Source organism: Stegodyphus dumicola, chromosome X1 (assembly GCF_044657685.1).
Source record: "Stegodyphus dumicola isolate Sdum_Otavi_A_Nest chromosome X1, ASM4465768v1".
NCBI lineage: Eukaryota > Metazoa > Arthropoda > Arachnida > Araneae > Eresidae > Stegodyphus > Stegodyphus dumicola.
Genome location: NC_140780.1, coordinates 95,857,746 through 95,880,158, shown reverse-complemented (window position 1 = coordinate 95,880,158; position 22,413 = coordinate 95,857,746). Strand labels below are relative to the sequence as shown.

The following is a 22,413-nucleotide window of genomic DNA, read 5'->3' as shown; positions in this document are numbered from 1 at the left end:
ATGTCGTCTAAAAGACTGATTATTCGCCATTTCTCGCTGAGGCAGCAACTTTCTGTGATTTTAACTGCTATACGGCGTGCAATCTCTTTGCCAGAAATACTGATCTTACACCGACAACATGTTTTATACTACTCAGACACGCCCCCATTACGTCTACCTGCATATCTGCGCATGTGCTACCGTACATCACCTTACTTAATCTCCTGATTGGTCTTTCTGTCCGCTCTGCCTCTTCGTTCAGCTGATATGCTAATTTTTCGACTTCGTCCTTAATTTTTGCACACCAGTGTATATATATATGAATGCAAACTTTACTTCCTGACCGCAATTTCATATTACTATCTATAACATACTCAACTATTCTTCCTTTCCGAAATCATATTTTTTTTATTAAATTCAACTATTAAACAGTTCAGATGTTTTATTACTTGAACTACTGTAACAACGATCTACTGCTATGTTACTATCAAAGTGAAGAACAGAGAAGTAAATATCAAATAAATCATACATTCTCCTATACAAAAAATAATGTAACACAGCATATAAAAACAAATATATTTTTTATTCAATAAATTTGTGCTACTTATTCAGAAGCTTGTTTAGCATATTTCACAGCTTTTACATAATTAATTCCATAAGAACTTACAACTATGTACAGAATATTCTGCTCTGTAACAGCAAAATATTACCAGGAACAATAACTTCAAGACAGCCTTAGTATTCTTGAAATTACAGAAAAACATAACTGAAAGGCAGGCAAAACTCAATAGGAATTCATAAAACATTAACAATTTTAGCTCTCTACAAATTTACAATACATTATTAAAATGTAACAGCACAACTTTAAGTAGGCAAAGTAATGTATATGTACAAAAAATTACACCATTCTTTCAAAATTTCATAACTCTTATTAAACATATAGATTATTAGCAACTGTCATACATAGGCTGCAAGACAACTTTATACCCGAAAACTCCCATGAGATTTCTTTTTCAGGTGAGAAATAGCACATATAATATTTTTCTCATTTCTTCATACACAATACCAACTTCTGTAGAACATTATTGCAAAATTCATTATAATCAACAAATCTATAAAATAGGAACAATAGAAATAAACCTCCTGAACTTTGCAACATGTGCAGTAAATTATTAACATATAGAGATTGAACAATTTTAAGATATCAGATTTATGCATCGAAAGGAAATAAATTTGTCATATAAACAACAAATTTCATAATGGACCACTTAAAATTTAGTAAAATGTACGAAAATATCATTCAGTTTTGACTGATTACTAATTTTTAAATGTTCTTCATAGCAGAAATAAGTTATTAAAAACTCTTAATTCCAGTTCAAGTATTCAACGGTTGATTTAAGAATATCCATAAATTAAACAAGAATGGCATTAAAATAATTATTGCATACATTATATTTCCAAAATTTTGCTGAATCACATGAATTTCATTGCATGATAATAATTTTGAATTGTGATCATGTAACCTTACACTGTTTATGTAATTAATTTTCATTTACACATATTAATTAGGCTTTCAACATTTTTCAAATATCTACCTAAATTTCTCTGAAACTGTGACAGATGTGATCTATCTAAAATTACATTTCTCATAAAAACATTGTTGTAACCATTGGCCAAGATAGAAATACATATTCTAAAATATTATTGTTTCCAAATCACAAGGCAAATTTCATACCATCTCTGCAATATATTTTAAATATTCTACGGTTTATCTAGATTTATTTGTTAAGTAACAATCCTTTGAGACAATATAATAAAACACAGTATACATAATGATTTATGAATGCACGTTTTTAAATTCAATATAGATTTAATTATTTATTTATTCACAACTATAACTTACAAAAGGCTAGAAAACTTTCTAGAGGCACTATTGAATTTGCAACACTCAATTTTAAAATCTTGAACGTCCTCTTGTGCATGTCATTAAAAATATCCTTATTTAGCATTAAAAACATGTACCTGGCAGCTATATTAACAATTTCTCACTAAGTTTAAAAGGTTAATAATATGACTCAAAGGAAGCAATGATGCCACATCAAATGCCAATAAATATGTAACTCACAGATTATGAAGAAATCAACTTTAAATCTCACATACTATTTTTGATGAACAAGTTTCATAAATATTTATTTCTCTCTTGTAGCGATACTCCCTGGTGACAACGAGATCAACCAGCAACGATGGCAGATTGCTAGCTCATAAAATGTCTTAAAAAATGTGCACCATTGAAAATTATGTCTATGATAAAATAGATGTTCACTGTATAAATAAATGAAATGGTGCCTATTTACTAAATGATATAAGAATTAATGATACAGCAGTTTAACCGCCATTATGTCTTAACGTTTGTACATTTGTTGTTCTGCTAACCAAAATGATTTCTTTATACAATGACAACCTTAACCATATGTTATACAAAGGGAGAAAATGCTCTAGTAGCAAAATTCTACACATATCACATTTAATGCTGGCAATGTAAACACCTGCATGCGATGCACCTCTCCACTCAATCCATTTGAAGTTTGTCTAGTGAACTGATAAAACTTCTTCGTGTGACTGCATATAATATGTAGAGATAACAATGAAAATATCTTATTAAAAGTTATCAGAATAATATTGACACTGTAGTTAATAATGCCTCATATATTGCCACAAATATAGATGAGAAAATCTGAATCATATATATATATATATATATATATATATATATATATTACTTTGTCTCCACATATGTTACGGGTTGATCAAAAGGAAACTATATTAAGAAATATTCCTGGAGTCATGACGAAAACTACAAACACACATTGTAACATATCTCACTTCCAGATTTCCTACAGAAATTGATTTTATCTTGTTAGTCTTGGCATTGACAACTTACAAATATTTTGCAAAACAATTATTGAATACCCATATGAATTCTGACTAGGACGTAAAGATAATTTTGAGTTATTTAAATGAGGAAAATTAAAAATTTTAAAAGCTTTTCAAATGAAATGACCACACACAGTTTTCCGTCACTATTACAGCTGGAAAAATAGCCAGACATTTGAAGGTATCAGAACATAACAAAACTTCATATTCGAAAGTATCAGAATATATAAAACGTCATAAACTCTGTTAATTATTACTGATTATCTCCCGAAAAAAGTTCTTTATGAAGAGCTGGAAATTCAAGGTGAGGGGCAGTACGACGAAGTTTGGCTAGTGCTTCCATATGAAGAATACTTAGCTCTCGTAAAGATGGTATTCTTGCCAAAAGAGCTTCGCATATTGTAATATCACCCTTGAATGGTAGCTTGTGTGTACGATCAAGTTCTTGCCGAAGAGCTTTGAGAGTGGCTTGGCTCAAACGTTGAATGTCAGCTAAACCTTTTAATCCTGGCCGATCTTCAAAAATAATGTCAGATAAAGTAATACACATTAGTAAAGCAAGTGCATATATTTTAGGATTAAATAGAAAGGAGTATTTATATACATTGCTGAGACATGAAATAAAGAATGGAAAAGATTTCTAATATAGCTTAAGAAAAGAAGATTTTTAGGAAAGAAGAAAAGTAACAACATAACTTATGATTTGCAAACGTGACTGTTAAAGAATGCATAAATTTTAGTTACTTACGAAATCAAAGCATGTAAAGAATGCAATAACTGAACAAAAACATTTTAAGCATTCAAAACATTATATTATATAATTAAAAGATACTTATAAGATTTTATATAATTTAATATATTTTTAGAAACTGATCAAAATATTTATCTTTAATGTGTCATCAGAGAACTTTCTGTTTTGATTGACTTGTACTTACATGTCCTTACCTACTTTCTCTCTGCTCCAGTAGATAAGTAAAAAAATGATTCTTAAAATTCAGATGAAACAGTCTTTAAAATGAAAGAGATAATTAAACAGACCACAAAATTCCACACTTACATAACAAAAATTACAGAGATTAAATGTGAAAAATTACTGAAAAGACATTTTAGTTCAGCTTTATTAAGACACTATTTAACAGAAGAGAAAATTTCTCAAGTAATTTGCTTAAAATTATGATGCAATTTCTTTATAATCGGCTACTGTAGGAAACTCTGTGGCACACCGAAAACATGCTTTCCCACATTTACTGGCTACTTGCTCAGCCAAAAAAAATTTTTAAAGTATGGCTCATTTATGATAGTCTTCTCAGTGTGCTAACTGTGCAGAAGAAAATAATAAATCATATAATTGAAAGAAAGAATACTTAAATTTATTTGGATTAAGAAACAAGAGAAGCTTAAACATCTGCAAAGTATACAAAAATTTATTCACGAACAGACAAAATCAGAGATCGTATGCTTTAGTACGATGAAAAACAAGTCATCATTTGTTTACTATAAGTTACCCTTTGTTTCCTTTAGATTTATGGCAGACTCTTTTGATAGATTGTCATAGCCCAAATTGGTGTTCAAACTCAAAAATTAATATACTACATAAGTATCAAACGAGGTCCCTTCCTTGATCGAAAACATGTAAAATCATTTCCAGGAAATGCACATAATAACACACATAATTCCGTGCACATAATAAACACAAAATGTACTTCTTTCAAAAACGTTTTCTGAAGATATGGACAGTGAAACAACTTTAATTACAGACAGTAATTTATGCACAAAATCATTACAATAAATCATCTCATTACCACATATTTTGTTTCCATTTTGTATTATTTATATTCATGCTAAAAGCATTGCATTACACGATTTGTTACTTGTATTTTAAATTATAATTTTTGTGAAAAAAATCATTAAAAATTCTGGAGCAATTTCACAGCGTTCAGCCTTTAATATAAAAATGAACAAGTTATAAACAAAATCTCATTACACTAAGTAGCAGGATTTATATTTTACTTCAAGAGCAGATGGAAAGAATAGAGAAATATAGAAGACTCATAAGTAACCCTGCACAGATGAGTGCTGAGTGCAAAACATACACTTGGATTTCACTGAAGTTTGTGAAATAACAGACAGTTTAATATAGCGTTTATTTGAAATATGATGTATTTTGAACAGCATAATGTAAAATACACGAAAGTAGACTTAATATTTGTATAAAACAGCTTTGTGTAGTATTAAATAAGTACATTATACCAAATGTAAAATGTATAATGAACAGGGACTAATCATGAGTTACACGCAAAAGCGTTTATTTTAGCATTCAGTAATACAATTTTTTACAAATTATTTGAAAATTAAAAGTCATAAGTGACAAATGATTTACATGTAGCAAAACAACTAAACAATGAATTGCATGTAAGGAGATTCATAACAGACGTAACCTTTAATACAAACTGATGTTTGTTCTAATACAACAGCTTTCAGGGACTTCAGAGGAAACTAGTCACTGAATTTCATGGCACATTAATTTTGAACAATACAGACAAATTTTTAAAAAAAAACGTTAACAGCATTAGAATAAATAAAGTTGCTATGCCAATAGATATGTTTAAAATTTTTAAGTTCAACCAAAGTCGGGTTAGTATTTTGCCGCCTGTGCAATATCTGTCAAATTTTTTGCCATCCTTAATTTCTGCTACCCAGTGGCTTCCTTAAATTCTAAAAATTTTGTTATCCCTACATTTTGCTGCTCTGCACTCCTCTAAATTCTAAAACTTTTGTTGCCCCTAAATGTTTCAACTCATTGCGGCTGCACTCCACAGGCTCTAGCATCGGGCCTGATTACAAATTTGAAAAGTTTGCAGAAATAATTCATCTTATAGGATTGCTATTCAAGTTCTAATTCTAGCGAATCTAATGTAAGTTAAAAATTGCAAAATATTTACTTAAGAGAAAAATCCCAAACAAAGATCATATTACCTGGAGAAAGAAGTATATATGCAGAATATAGGGCTAATTCTGTATCGGATAGTTTTGCTTCAGCTATACTTCGTGCAAAATCGAAGGTATTGGTGACCAATTTCATCTCTGTTGTTTCTATAAGAAGTGGAAAAATACTTTATTAAAAAGCAAAATTTATTTACAAATTTCAATCAAAATAAGTCCCGAAATGTTTGACCGCAAAGACCAAAGAACAAAATATGAACAATTACCTCTAATCAAAATACTGCATTAAAGTTTATAAACACAGACTCATTTCTTCTCAGAGTCAAACAATATAATTTACCAAACAGAAGTATATAGCACAATAAAGACATTTCTGAGAAAATAAGCATTCTAAAGTATTATGGAAAAGTGCCTGTCCTAATTTGTTACATTATTTACCAGATTAAATGAGTATTTCATTCATGTAACAATACATAGTACCATATCTCTTCTAAACAATTTCTAATATAAATTCAGTGAATTTGCTGCTATAAGTTATTTATACAAGAAACATTACTACCTTTTTCTGCATGAAATATCAAAGCTTGCGAAGGGTTAATCGCTTTTTTTCTTGTGTTCCGTTTTTGAAGAAATCAGTATGCAATTCATTCGAAACATTGGTATCCGTCTTTTGCAACAAACAACGCCAACGCAATTATATTCTTTTTGTATCTTTCATTTTCAGCTAACTGAAATTTCAACATAGAAATTGAAATATTCAGAGCTTCAGTTCCTTCATTTTTAGCTGATAGAATTTTAACATAGAACTTGATTTTTGTTAATACGTATTTGCTGAGCACAAGAAATGTTTTAAGAAGAAAAAGAATATAACATTTAGATCAAAACCTCAGTTGCAACATCACACTGCATTAACGTCGGAAACGTTATACCCAATGCACGATGATGCAAGGGAAAGTCAAAATTCCAGTCTGTTACCATGATTGTTCTACAGACAGAATCGGAAGCGTTGAAATTCACAAATATGAATAATACGATAGAAAATAAATTTAACGCTCAATATTTACATTAATATGGAACCTAAATAAAAGCAAAAGTTCAGACAGCCAAAGCAACACTAAATTCGTTCTGAAGGAACTCCAAGCCTACAGGTAAATTTTAGAGATGAAAATGCTTGCTTTTTAAAAGCCATAAAGGTTCAGGTTACCAAAATACTGCTAGAATAAATGACAGCACAGCCAAATAGCTCTGAATACTCTTCTTATGGTAAAAGAAATTACAAACAGATATAACTGAATTCAAATTCTATAGAAAACTTCACAATACCAAATTGTGAGAAGTGTAAATATAAAATTCTATGGTTTTATCAAGACAATAACTTCTACAAGTTTTGAGAATAAAATGCAAGCCAAACATGTTTCAAACTTCCTTCTCGGTACTACTTAACGACTTAACCACAGAAATTAATGCAGAAAGTAAATAAAGATACAGATAATTACTGCTTTCATCTTTTACTAATGTAACTACTTCTTTAATATTTCATGTTAAAACGTAAGAAATTATTATAAAATCAACCTTACTAAAATGGTTTTTTTCCTTTATTAAGGAGAGCTTTTGGACCTTTTCTTCAGCCCGTACGAAATAAATGAACAAAATATTCCTTAAAGTTACCACCGATATACAGTACATAGTTAAGCTGAAAAGAGTTCTAGGTTTATCGAAGCTACAAAACATGTAAAATCAAACTTTGTGGCTTCGCCGGGATTCGAATGTCGAAGCTTTCTCTTGCTAGGTGGACGTGTTAATAGTACACAGCATAATAGTAGCGCGATAATTTCTTACAAAACTACCAAATATATGCTAATTCAATGTATGCATGCGACCATATCTATTCCATTTGATGGGTGAACTATAAACTTTATATATGTCAAGACAGCTTTAACAGATTTAAGTTATTAAGTTATTCTGCATAATTAAAATATTTGGCAGCAAAGGAAGATAACAAAATAGCAATGTTTTTTTTTTATAACATATGCATTTACAAACAGAATTATCAATTATATTTGAATGAAACAGAAAGATCTCGAGCTTTGAAATGAGAATCTTACTATGTGAAAGACTAAATTCCATGACCATAAGCACTTTAAGACACGAACAGATGAGCAATAACATTAAAATAAGACTTCTTCTTACATTTACAATAAAATCACAAACAGTTGTGTAAAAGATTTAAATAATATTCCTTCTCAGGAAGCAAAGTTTATGTCGCTTCTAAGGGACCAAAGTTTGCTTAAAAATTTCTGTCGTGGTGTATTGCAAACTTTGTTTACCAGCTAATTATCCAATACATCAAATAGTATCAATTATTATGAAACTATATTTAAAATGTAATAAAATAAAAAGTACTATAATGCTTTCCTGAACTACATTCATTTAACGATGTTAAGAATGCTAGGAAATATTAAAGGGTTCAAAATATAACTATTTGTAAAACAGTCATAGCTTTAATGTTACAAAATATTAAAATTAAATCTTTCTTTTGTTATTAACAAACTCGTGTTTTCTAAATATGTGTACTGCTACACTGAATTAGAAAGCAAATGTTTCAAACCTGATGTAATGAAGGCTTCTGGAGGTATTAAACTTTCACCATATAATACAGATCTTGATGACAAATCATAATACCTGCTCATTCGGATTATGCTCAGCTCAAACCCACCTGTAAAATGTGATACTTGTAAAAACTTTTAGACATAATATTTTTCACATTACTACATGAATTTTCAAAAACTATTTCATTTACATTCTACATTACATTTTTTAAAAATAAAATTTAGGATATACATAACTACATAAAATATCATGCAAAAATTTAAATATACTTTAGAAGTATAAATTTAAGTTAATACATTCATAAACTAACATCGAAACGTTTATTTAGAATTCAGAAATCCAGTTCTTACTTAATGGTTAAATAAACAGGAACTTAATTTCAAATACCAAAACCATTAAATCAAATATACTTATAAAATACTTCACAAGACACTCTCCAATGGTCTGCTATGCGCGATACTTTAACATTATTCCATCTAATAAATCTGATAGTTACGCCATAGAAAATTTTGTTCATTTACTGAAAGTTGAATAAAATGCATTACCATTAACTATTAAAAATTACTTTTACAATATTTAAAAAAACTATTCAATAAATTAAAAAGAGGTATTTTAGTAACTCAGTTAGAGGTTTTACCATTTACAGTTTGATGATATCTTTAACAAACGTACTTCGCTTTAAAACTTTCAACATATTGTGAAAAACTGGTAAATTTGTGAAGTTCCTTTAATTTGAATAATCCATAATTTTATGTCGTGAATCTGCAATGTAACTTCTCTGTTTCCTTTTCCCCGCCAGAATGCAAATTAGTTCAAGAATATTCAAGTGAGGTTTTGAGTTTGTTAAGACACAGCGTGTTCTGCTACTCATGGCCATTTTACTAGGGTTGCTGTTCTAGATAAGCATTCTTGTCTTTGGCATTGCTTTTATAACTGTCGATAGTTGAAAACCACGGCGGTATAGTTCTGAGCCACCTTAGCGTTAAACTGATCTGTGTACCTTCTTGGCTACTAGTTTATTTAAATCCAGCTTTATATTTGAGTTACTGCTTTCAGTTTCTCGCCATTAATGCTGGCGGAGTTGTAAGCACTAGGAGTGTCTTCTGTTCATCTTATTTAGTTTTAACTGAAGACTCTTTCACACTCTTCACAAGTCTCTGTGGTACTTAGCGATAAGTTGTTTAACGTCTACATAAAGTTTAACTCGGATGACAGCAATGATAATTAAACTTTACAAATTTCATTTGCTGATATTTAGTTGAACATACGTTTTGACAAAACTTAAGCTTGAAAGCACAGTTATGACAGTTAAACTATGCAAGAACTAAAAACAGATTAGTAGAAATTTTTGGTGTATGAGATGTGTCCTAAATCTGTCGCCCAAAAGCAATAAATTAAACTATTTTCTACATATTCTCATTAAAATTTTCTGTAACCATAACGCTTCAGCCGGCTTTATTTTCTGGCTATAAAACCTACGCCTACCTAGCAGAATATGCTGCATGAGGCTTAGCAAACCCAATTTTTTTGCGGCAGGAAAGTAACAATCTAAGTGACAGTTAACTATGTAGTGTCACGAGGCTTCATAAAAAAACACAACAATTGCTCGTCTTAAATGACTTTCAGTGGACTTTAAGGTGCAATTAGTTGCATTTATCAGCATTTGTTAAAACATATAGCGAAATTTTGTGTTATAGCTAATCATTGGGCATTCCCTTATTGTACAGGCGAGAAATAGGCCCGACGTCCTTGAGGCTCTCGCAAGCATTCTTTCATGAAATACATGAACAAGACAACAACAATAACAATACAGGCCCTGTCATTTTTCAAATTTTCAGGTAGGTTAATATATATCCATTCGATTCTGAAACGATATGTAGCAGTTAGTATTTCTAGGGTTAGTATTTCTATTGGGTGTAAGAACATCATGATAAAAAAATATTGGAGCTTCTTGGCAAAGGCGGATCGAGGGAGTGCACATGTCGTACTCGCGAGAGGCCTCCAAATAATTAATTAGTTTTTTGAAAAACACTAAATATGAATATGCTTTGAACTGAATTCTTTAAAAGTTCAGGTGAAATGGGCCTCTTGCATCATAAATCCGCCACCAGCATCTGGATAAGAGAAGACGTAATAGTTTATCTTAACGATCTTTGAGACCTAAATGTTTTACTTTTTTATGCAGGAATATATGAACGTCTGATGTGTATAGCAAAACGAAGGTTGATGAACGAAATTGCAAGCAATACATAGACGATAAATTACACCCAACTTGGGAAACGGAAATACAGAAATTTTAATGATAAGTACTTAACGAAGATATGCCGAAGCTTGTAATGGAGTATACAGAATCCATTATGAGCGTATTTTGTCATGAATTTATGAAAAGCCAGATTTTCTTCTGATTTATTATAAATGTTTTCTTACAAATTTCTTTTTCTAAATGTATTTCTTGGTTTTTTTTATCAATTTAAAGATTCATTAAATCTTGTTTAGCTTTCAAAGCTGTTACTATGATTAACGTTTCCTTCGAATGTTCGAATTTGCATCTAGACACAGAAAGCAAGATATTTCTCAATTACGTATCTTGCACTATTAGTATTTCGGAAAGAAAAGGTGTTTCGAAATTTATACTTCCTCAAGAAAGCAACATGTTTTTGAGCAGGACGGCATTTCCTTAACAATATGCCATTTGCTAATTCGAATTCAAATTGAACCAAAATTTATATATAATAGCATGAAATAAACTACCGAAGTCCTATATTTTAGCGATATCCTGTAAACCAGAAAACCTATTTAATTTTCTACTTCTTCACATTAGTTACATTCATACTTTATAATACACGTGCATATATATATTAAATCATTGCATTTCTAAGATAGTGGCATTATAGTCAAATCTATATACGAGACATTATAGTCAAATCATATCAGTCATGCTGTGTCAATCATCAATATGTGTTTTTCTGTCTGCAGACAGACAGACAGAATATCTGCATTATAACGTAGAACATTGTGAGTTTTTACAACTTAAAAATTATATTTCAAAATTATTTTAAGTAAGTGTGATCTGTCTTTCCGGGGCCAAAGGAATTTACTTCTTTAACTTTAGTCTTTTGAAAACTGTATAAGTTAGATAATGCTGAAAAGGGAGTATTGAAAAGGTTCTTTACAACTGGAACGGTTCATTACAACTAAGATTTTTTATAACAGATTCCTGAAGAAAATTCAAATTTTAAATTTTTAATAAAAAATTAAGATAAAATGACCCAGAACATTGTCCTTTAATTTGCAGATTTCAGGCTAAACTTCTTTTCTATGAAACTGGCATATATAGCCATAAATATGATAGCACCTACTTCAGATCTTGTCATTTCCCTCAACTGAATTCAAATGGACTGAATAGTTAATTTTATTAATATATTCAGAATTTGTTCAGCCTCTGAGGGAAGAGCAGAATTTCATTTTATAAGAGAATACTTTGCAATGACTTAATTACAATTCTACTCTATTAATTAATGCATATATTCAAAATGTGATAAATAATTGGATAAAATGGTTGTCACTCGCCTGATTTTAGCAGAACTATTTGATCATCCTGTGAAAGCTTCATGAAACCTGGAACCATTTTAGCAAATTCAATGATTTGCTGGATAATATTTGTAAGCCTTTGTGCGCAGTCTAGCCATAAATGTTCATGAGCCTGAAAAAAATGCAAGTATATATTATGCATAAAAAGTATGCGTAAAAAATGTTGTGCAAAAATGTAGCGCTCTTTCTTCTCCCAATAGAAAACTAGTACTATTTACAGAAAATTAATAAATTAGCAAATTCCATCTTAATGTATAAAAGTAATTGCAAATTATATTCATATTAAAAATTAGCATCAGAATATAGTTATTTTGTTAACTATTGCTCTTTCACACATAAAAATAAAGATAATTTGCATTACATCCTAAATGCTTCAATTTTTATCCTCGTAGTCGTTCAGAATTTTTCGAAATCGGGAAACTGAAGAAATCCGCATTCCCCTTGGTGGGATTCAAACTCCAGACCTCCCGAATACGCGTCGAGCGTATTTCCAGTTACACCACGAAAGCATGCCGAAGGGAGGGAGAAAATACTTTACATCCTGTTTCCTTTAAATGTGATCGTTTGAATTGTCCTTTACAGTTCTTTACATTTACATAAAAAATTATTATTTAAACTTCTTTAATTATATGGGAAATTATGCATTTTTACCACATAACTTAAAAAGTACCAAAAGATTGGCTGTTAAGGCATACATATTTATCTCTTTATATGCAATAATGCAGATGAAATCAGAAGACAATGATAAAGTTTCAAGTGTCAGGATGATAGTGACTATGGACATTAGACGAAAACAGTAAAGTGCGAGTGCTTGCAGCGAAAGACTTCCTTCAGTAATTATAATTCCTTATTTAAGTAAATTGCACAATGCTTTTGGGAAATCCCTATTTTAAATGTAGCTTTTTCTTTGGCTGCATTGGCAAAATTACAAGTTAAGCGCTCCACAAATTTTTAAAAAATGCTTTCTCCAGTGAGTTACGTTTTTAGCCTGTAGAAAGATTGCCCTTTGTCATTTTAGTCGATCTGCGACTTCATGATTACAAGCATGACCAATGCTTTCCTTGTTTTTTCTTCAGTCTACAGTTACCACTTCCTTTCCATTCAAAGACTCTTAACGTACGGAAACCTCTGTAAATATATTGTATCTACTCCAAGACGAAGCTTTTGAAGGTGGAAACCTTAAAAGATGGGACACAGAAGTATAACTTTCCGCTTCTTTCAGCCGGTATTCGAAAAGGAAGCCTCATTGATTTACAGTGTCTCCAGAGAATTGTTATTGTTAACATAAGTAAATCCCATTTACGACACATGTACTTACATAATAGCAAAAATAAAGTCAAATTCTATCGGCAAAAATAAAGCCAAATAAATATAGCTTCATTTTTGCCGTTATGAAAGTACATGCGTATTATGAACGTTATATGAAAATCATATTGCCGAGATTAATCCTGAAACGATACAGTTCAGAGACATTTACTATAATCATGTTATTATTTTTAGGATAGAAAGAAGAAAAATCCAAATTAAAAAAGTGACATAAGGGACTATTACGAATTAAAATTACAATTTTATATTACATACTTTTATCTTTATGTATATATATACATATATATATATATATATATATATACTGAGATGCATACTGAGATAGTTTAGTAAAACAGAGATATAATTCATAAAGTGATGACAGCTGCATAATCTGAGAAACATTATAGTTAGCTTGAGAAAAAAAATCGCACGTATTGGAGAAAATTTGTGGCTGCTTAATGATATCCAAATTAGGTTCTCGAATGTTTAGTCACCTATATAGTGTGTACGGAGGTTCTTTGAATGGTGATAGCTGCAAAATGTAGGCCGGGTAAACTCGCGGTACATAATGGATTAAAGTGATCCTTTCGTTGCACAAATTCACTGAATAACAGAGTATAGTGATTCATTACCTGGATAGTTTCACTTGAATTCGCGTTAATAACATGACTTACTGTCATAACAGGTAAGTGAACACGTAATTTTCTCTTGAGAAGGATTGTGCTAGAAACATTTTATTCAGCTAGTGGATGAGGTTGTAGTGTTAAATGAACTAAATGCCATATAATGTAAACGCTGTGTTTTAGACAGAAACCTTTCCACTCTCTCAGAAATAAATTAATAAATGAAAAAAAAAAAAAAACGGTCATTTAGGAAACTTTTGGTCTTGTGCAATAGTGTAACTTCCAGTTAGAAAATCTGAAGAAATTTCTCGGCAATATGAATTTTAAAACATGTGTTTCTATTAATAATGTTATATCCCCACATTCAGTTATTACATAATAATTAATTAATAAAAAGCTATTTTTTTTCTCAAACTATGTACAAAACGTTTAAAGGTTATAATAAATCATTCCTTCATGTGAATAATATTGCAATCGCAAGGTTTTACATTTCATAGATGCTAAAATCCATGCATTCATTTTAGAAAATCAAAGGTCCCCCCACCCATGAAATATAATCTGTCACAAAAAATGTATGCAACCAGAAGAAATCAATCCACAATCACGAAACTCGGCAGGAATGTAGTTTCGTAAGAAATATGTAAATGATTTAAATTTCGACGCCAGTGAGACAAGGATAAGCGCACTATGCGCATATGAGATGCGCAGCTGGGAGAGTTTAAAAGCATGATTGTTCGTGACGTAGGGCTATTCAAACGAATCTGTAGACTTGGATGGAGGTATTGTGACTAGAGATGCCTTTGAGACGTAACTGGCGGCATCAAGAACAGTTGTCGGACTTTGAGAAGGAACATATAGAAGGCCTCAAAGTAACAGGTTGGTCGAATAGGCGTATCGGCGCCACCTCGGTCTCGAGCGATATGATAGTTGCTCGGTGTTGGCGATAATGGATTACAGAAGGGATAGTCTACCGCCGCGGAGGGTCAGGGCGTCCTAGAACATAAATGAGCGAGAGGATCGCGCAATTGTAAGAGCGGCAACTTCCGCACCAACAATGTCGATCATCAACAACTTCCATTCAACGCCATTTATCATCTTCCAGAAATCCAGTAGTATCAAGGGAAACCATTCGGAGACGACTGGCCGACGCTGGTATATGCTGCCGACGTCCATTACGACGCTTACCACTGACTCCCACATCATAGACAGTGTCGATTGGATTTTTGCCGAACTCAGGCAAGCTGGAGGTGTGACCGACTGGAGGCGTGTGATCTTCAGCGAGGAATCTCGATTCAGTCTTAGTGCTGATGACCAACTCACACGCGTGTGGAGGCGGCATGTGTTGTCGATATGGAGATTACACAAGGTGTAACGGTACGCGGAGCAATTTGTTGGGACACATAATCACCTCTAGTCGCCCTTCAAAGCATTAAGATGGCTCGCAGTAACGTGGATAACATTTTAACGCCGGTTGTGCTGCCTATGTTCTCAAGTCGACCAGGTGCCATTTATCAGAAAGATAACGCTTGTCCGCATATTGCTCTACTCTCCCAATAATGTCTTCAAGGATATGACGTACTCGCGTGGCCTGCCAGACCTCTCGCCAATAGAGGTCATTTGAGACATACTTGGAAGGCAAATGCAGCCGTCTCGGAATATTGGTGAATTAACTGCCCAGTTGCAAAGATTATGGCATGATCTTCCACAAGAGATTTTATGTGATCTACTTGATTAAATGCCACGCCGCGTTTCGGCTTGTATAGCTACCAGATGTCGCTTACTTACTGATTTATAACATTTTCATGGCATAACTTCTTAATAAAACTATCTTTTATTCTAAATTTGTAATCATTTGTTTGTCTCCTCATGCATGCAACAAAATGCCTTAATAAATTATTGAATTAAATAACAATTAACATTTCATCATATTCAATACATTCAAAATATTTTAAGTGCTTATTAAAATATTGAAATAATACTGAAATCAAGTGAATTGAAAAGATTGCGTATTATCAAAATACGTAAACTTAAAAATTAAGTCCCTTAAATGACTTGTGAACCATTGACAGACATTTTTAAAAGAAATATTATTAAATTTATTACGGAAATATTAATTTTTAAATGAAATATTTCAAGAAGAAGTTATGTGATAACTGAAAGAAAAAGTTAAAACAATAAATCAAGCTAAATGAACAAAATTTACAAATTTTTTTGATGAAAATAGAATGGAACATTTGAATGATACTTAGTAACACAATTTAAAATAAGTAAAAAAAAAGAGCATGTATGCACATCTTTTATAAAATAAATAGTTCTAAAAACCAAATTAAACAGAAATATGATCTTACCAAATTTTTATAATACAAAATTCTTGTAACATCTTGTGGCCTTCTAATCATTTCTTGTATTTGGTCGGTAGTATATAAACATGTTCTCGTGTAGGCTTCAGATACAGTTCTCGCAAGTAAGTCTAGTTACAATAAATAAGATAAATGAAACAAGAAATGAAAATCTTATAATATTGCATGAACTAAAATCAAAAACATATCCATTTTCGAACTACGCTTTAAACAGAAATGTTAACTAAAGTTAACATTTTCCTTATCTGGATAAGGATACTTTAGCACACTCTTCTGAAAAAAAAAAAAAAAAAAAAAAAAAAAAAAAAAAAACAGGTAGCAGTCTAACTTAAATATAACTTTTGAAATAATCTTCCCTTAATCCACTTATTCATATGAAGCGCCAAAACTTAAAATCAACAAATTGTTTGAAGGATTCTATCACATTAACTTCACACATTATTAAATTTACCGATGATTAATTAGCACTAAAATTCATAAACTGGGGAGTTAGATGTTTTGCTGTATAGGGTGCTTTAAAAGAAATGATTAGAAGCACTTACAGTGCTTACCTCTAAAACTGAGTAATACGTAATATCGCTAGAACCGCATTTAGCCACGAAGAATTTTCGAAATGTTTTGCATGTTGTGTATATTAAACAATTCATTAATATCTGAATATCAGTTCGTGTTTTATAACAGTATTGCTCAGCTACAACAAATATGCTGCATAAAGTTGGCATGCTCGATCACTTCACTGACTTTTCATTGAATTATGTAATTACTTTCAAATTAGGCGTTAATCATTTACCATTTAATCACAGAACATATTTCCAGTTCCAGTTCCTTATTGCACCTGTCTAGAGCATATCCACTTGTTTATAGTAAGCTAATAATGGGTGAAACTAATAACCCACTCCCAGAGATGGCATTTTATATAAATTAAAAAAGAGTAAATATGATATTCATTAGTTTTAAAACAGTCGTTGGAATGATACACGAATAACACAGTTTTAAAGCAAAATTTATAAAGAATTTATGATCCTAGTATTTCGCTTTTACACATACTTTATGTTTATTGTAAATACCCTTCACACCGGCTTCTAAAAGTTGTCTTAGTTCACGTCATTTTAAACTATCATTCTGACACATATTTTATTTTCAAGATTCAGGTTAACAGCGGCATAACAGTTCCTGATATATTTATTATTGAACGTAAACCATTATTTAACACAGCTTAAGAAACCAGCATTAACTTAATACTATGAGAAAGAAACCTTAAAACCTTATACCTTATGCATCGTAGTAGTGAGATCTCATCCTCAAAAGGCCAACAACATTTTTAAAAACCTTAAAACTACTACTAAGTGAAATAACTAACGCTGGAAGGGCTATATGAAAGAAAAATCCAGTACTATTAGTATTAAGCCTGTAAAACGTGTTACATAGTTTATCGAATTAAATAAGCAAAGACCGTATAATAAGTTATGCAGGAGGTGTAGAATTAAAATAAAAGCAATAAATTATTGGTTCGAAGTTTTAAAACTGTAACATTCTTCCTTGTGATGTGAAAATAATATATTATGTTCAGTATCTGTGTACTACCTTCAGTAACACAGATTTCCAAACAAAATAAAATAAATTATTAAATAATATATATATTCTAAGCATAAGGACAAAAAAGTTTTGATTCAGAATAATATTTGAAACATTGATTGAGATATAGATCATCATATCTTGAACAAAATGAACGTTATAAACTTTTCAAACAGTGTTTGCCGCATATGAATTTATCTAACAGAAGAAAAAAATGAAAGAAATAAAATTGTAAATAATATTTTATTAAATACTGAAATATCATTCAAAATCCAGCAGGCTCATTCTAAGCATATTCTTTACTTATTACCTATATGAGAAGTACCGGCTGCTGGCGCTCCAGAAGGTATAATAGATGACAGCAGAGTGCTTGTGTCAGGTATAGGCTCTAATAACTGGCGGGGATCAAATGTTGTGCTGTCTACAAAATCTGTGCTCGGGAGATCAAATGTGAGGGCTTGATTGCTGTAGGCATAGCCATTTGGAGTGTATGCATTAATGTCATTGTTGTAGCTATATCTGAAAAAGTACAAGATGAATAAAATTCACAGTCATATTTCATATTAACTTTTGTAAAAAATTTAACTCTGAGTGCAAGAAAGGATCTTAGTTTCCTAAAATAATTAGACACAATGTATAATTATCCTTAAATATTTTATCTAATAAATTCTTTATTCCCAATAAAGATATAAATTTATTTTCAAATAAAAGTTTATTATTAGGATTATTATTAAAAAAGGATTAAGTGGCTTGCAATAGCTTTTTAAAGAATAATTAGAATACAAAAATTTATTCTTGCTCATAGAAAAATTTACAAACACATCTAAATTTTAATCTATTACTTTAATTATCTAACTTAATATTATGCTTATCTTCTAATACGAAACAGAGCTCAAAATGCATACCCAATAAAGAATGGATACACACGTTAGGAAAATCCCACGGGGCTTCAAAAGAATAAATATATGAGTTTGTATATGCAACCTGCATAAATTCGAAAGCTAGTGAAAAAAATCTATGATACAAAGTAGGTGGATTGGATATCACATTTTTGGAAGTAATAGATGTAAATACATGTTATACATATTATACACAGGTAAAACTCCTTTGCCATATGAGACCAAGATACAGAATATTAAGTGATTCGGTGAATATTTTGTCTGGAGCTTACAATGGATTGGTTGCTTAGAGAGCTATTATGCGCATCATTGCCAGAATTTGGCGATTTCTACTAAGGTGGTAGCGATAATACGTAAGCACCCATTTACGCTAAGTTATACTCATTTTACAATCCGAACTTCTCCTAAGTGCTGTAATATAGTTTCTGAATCTTAGAATGTTGTGAAATGATGTCCGAACAATATTCTATACTAACAACTATATAAAAATTTTCAATGAATTAGTCGAAATAACCAGAAAGCCATCGAAACAGCATCAGCATAAGCAGTCACCTAATAAGCATATACTTCAAATCTTTCGAGAACTTTTTGCAGTTCATGTACAGAGGATGCTCTAAAAATATCTGGCAAAGATGTAAAGGCACGGAACCAAAATAAACGAATTTGAGTACTTACGGAAAATCCCGTCGACCATTTTTGCCTATTAAAGAAAAGACGCCAAACTACGCGATTTTTCGCCAAAAATGGAAAAGTCTTCTTCAGACATGCTGGGTTTGGTGTAACATTGATTACACATGTTAGTTTTTATTCTTGAGCAAAGACTCCTTTTTTTCCCCTCTATCACGCATTTTCGAAAAAAAAAATATTAAAATTTGGGACCTGCCTACTACAGAAGAGCATGCAGTTAAATATTTCCAAAAATATGGAATCTTACCGACTTCAAAAAAATGTGTTAATGGCCACGAAATGGCACTTTAAAACTGAGAAGCAATGGAGTAGCAACGTTAATTGCTTTTACAGTATATCTCCTTAATAAAAAATAATGGAAATTTTTAATCAAAGATTAAATGTAAATAAATGATATTTAGGCTTTCACTAATTTTGAAAGAAAAATAAGAATAGAATGTTTTTTCTTGTATTTAGTAAATGAGGTTTTTTGGTTTGGCGTGAATGGAGCCGTCTCTTGTGATCGACGGGATTTTCCGTAAGTACCCGAATTTGTAATTGAATGTGTGTGCCCAAACGGTGCATTGAGATCAAATGCGCTATTGAGAGGGAGATAAAAGTTGCTACCGTGAACTGTCACTTCCCATATGGTTTTGAGTGATATGCATCATTACCCGAAAGCACAGCTCGCCAACATGCATTTTATCTTCTCTGTAAAAATCTAATCTTCAATCTAAAAATTTATCTGCATCTTATCTTTAAAAAGCTATTAGTTTTTAGCACAGAAAGCAAACAGCAGGACTCCATTGCAAAACAGCTGTCCGACGGAAAGAACCAATCTGCACATTTACTTGAATAGGAAGAAAATTTAAAGAAGGAACTTATTTTTAATAATCCATAATCAAAACGGCGTATTTCGAAAATTAATGGAAATAACTCTTATTTGCTACAAGATCAGATTTTAAAAAATATCACTCTTACAATACTCTGTGTTTGGTGATACACAATAACAAAAACAGAAAATAGATAATAATTCATAAAACTGAAAAATCGTTTATGCTAATATTAAGAAAAACAATATTCTTATAATTTAAAAGGAACTTATAGAATGATAATTTCTCAAACGAAACGAAGCCTCAACTAACTGACAAATTTTAGTGTAACAGTTGTTCAAAATATCTGTCATCAGATCCTGCATATAATTGCATAGCACTGCGGTTTAAATATGCTAAAGCACCGTCATGCTGAAATTGCATACTTCGTAAATCTTTCAGAAAGGCATAATTTTTTTAGAAGTCAGACAACGGTCCATTTAAAATACCTAGGTATTTTTTGCCAGTTAAAGTATCATAAAAACTGAATGGCGCAATCAGCGTTTTATTCCATAAAACACACCAAACATTTATATTCTAACGCACTTTGATGTTTGTTGTGATGTAAAGTGTGGATTTTAAAAAGTCCAGAAATGATAATTATGTAAATTTTCGAAGTCAGCTGTAGTAAACTTGTATTCGTCTGTTAAATGAATTTCTTTCATAAATGACGGACTATCATCGAACTTATTTAATATAGCCAAGGTTTCAGCGCTTCTTCGGATAAGTAAAACTTATCTGAAGAAGCGAAGGGGAATAAGTAAATCTTATATCACTCTGATTGGTACGTACAGAATGACGCAAAGTAACTGAATTTGCACAAAACTCAACACTGTGCTTTCACTTTTGTCCATCATTTTAATGGGTTTAAAAGTTCCAATTTTTTGTAAGTTTATTTAGTCCGATATGAATTTAAGATTCTGTATATATGCTTATAATATTCCGAAGATTACATAAATGACATATGTTTTGATAAAAATAATGAAGTTTGCAATTTTTCTCCCTTTTTTGAGAAAATGCAAAGTCTGGCTTCACTTATGTCACTTACACCTATTATACGTGATTCTTCACCCTCAAAAAGAGAGCTATAAAATAAACTGTTAATTTCCCATGGATGTAAAAAAATTAAGAAATAAAAAAGTTTTTATTCACCAAAAGCAAACTTTCTCTCAGACTTCGCTTCGAAGAATCTAAAAGTATGTGAAATATATTGTTTTCATCTTTCCAAAAGAATTTTTTCTCTATATTGCTACCTCTTCAAATATTCCAGAAATAAATTGAAAGTATAATTTTATTACTGAAAAACCTATGAGTTAGGTATTTTATTTTGCATTTAATCTGAGAGACTCACTGTATCTATTAACGACAGGTTCTGTTTTAGTTTTATGATTTCATATTTTATTGATTCTTATATTTAAATGCATTTTGTTTCATCTAAAATCTCATTCTGAATAAGTATACACATTATTTTCAATTTAAATAAATACTGGTAACTTATCTATATTGTGCCCGACAGAGGTTCAGAATTCTTTCTTTCTATATAACCGTATCAGGCCCACCAGCGGCCGAGTGGTAAAGTCGCTGAGAACTGATAGTTTGACCTGGGTTTGATTTCAGGCGAACGGGCTAGCTGCATGGGAGTTTTCGTAGTTTTCCAGTGTTTAAAGTGGATACGAGCTAGTTTTCCGTAGGAAGTCCTCCCTTTACGCAGACAGCCCTGGTTTGCTTTGCCATAATCAAATAAATCAAACCAAACCATTATGTAACCAAACCAAACTGTATTAAAGTGGTTGAAAGAGTATTTGAACCAAGCTTGTTTAAGCACTAATTTTATTGTTAATAAGTTAAGTCAAAAATAAATGTTGGTGCAGAAACGTGCAGCACTTCAATTTACATAAGATATGAAAAAAAAATCTATCGAGATATTTATTAGAATATTGGAAGCAAAGATATACAAATTTTGATGAGAAAAAAACCAATTGAACATCAAGTGAAAAATATGCACTAAAATTTTATTGGTTCAATAAATGAGTGAAAGATGCAAGAAAGTCAA

At 31.1% G+C, this 22,413-nt stretch overlaps 1 protein-coding gene across 1 annotated transcript in view; it reads right to left on the bottom strand.

Moving 5' to 3' along the window:
• Positions 1 to 543: 543 nt before the first annotated feature.
• The window catches only part of Hr3 (nuclear hormone receptor 3 ROR-beta), a 161,175-nt gene continuing 139,305 nt past the window's right edge, over positions 544 to 22,413 (bottom strand). The window contains exons 5-10 of the mRNA XM_035366310.2: positions 18,234 to 18,442; positions 16,337 to 16,458; positions 12,037 to 12,169; positions 8,465 to 8,572; positions 5,890 to 6,006; positions 544 to 3,429 (exon numbers count right to left, since the gene is read on the bottom strand). Of these exons, the coding sequence (XP_035222201.1) occupies positions 3,167 to 3,429; positions 5,890 to 6,006; positions 8,465 to 8,572; positions 12,037 to 12,169; positions 16,337 to 16,458; positions 18,234 to 18,442 (952 nt within the window). The 3' untranslated portion in view covers positions 544 to 3,166. The remainder of the gene's footprint in view (positions 3,430 to 5,889; positions 6,007 to 8,464; positions 8,573 to 12,036; positions 12,170 to 16,336; positions 16,459 to 18,233; positions 18,443 to 22,413) is intronic.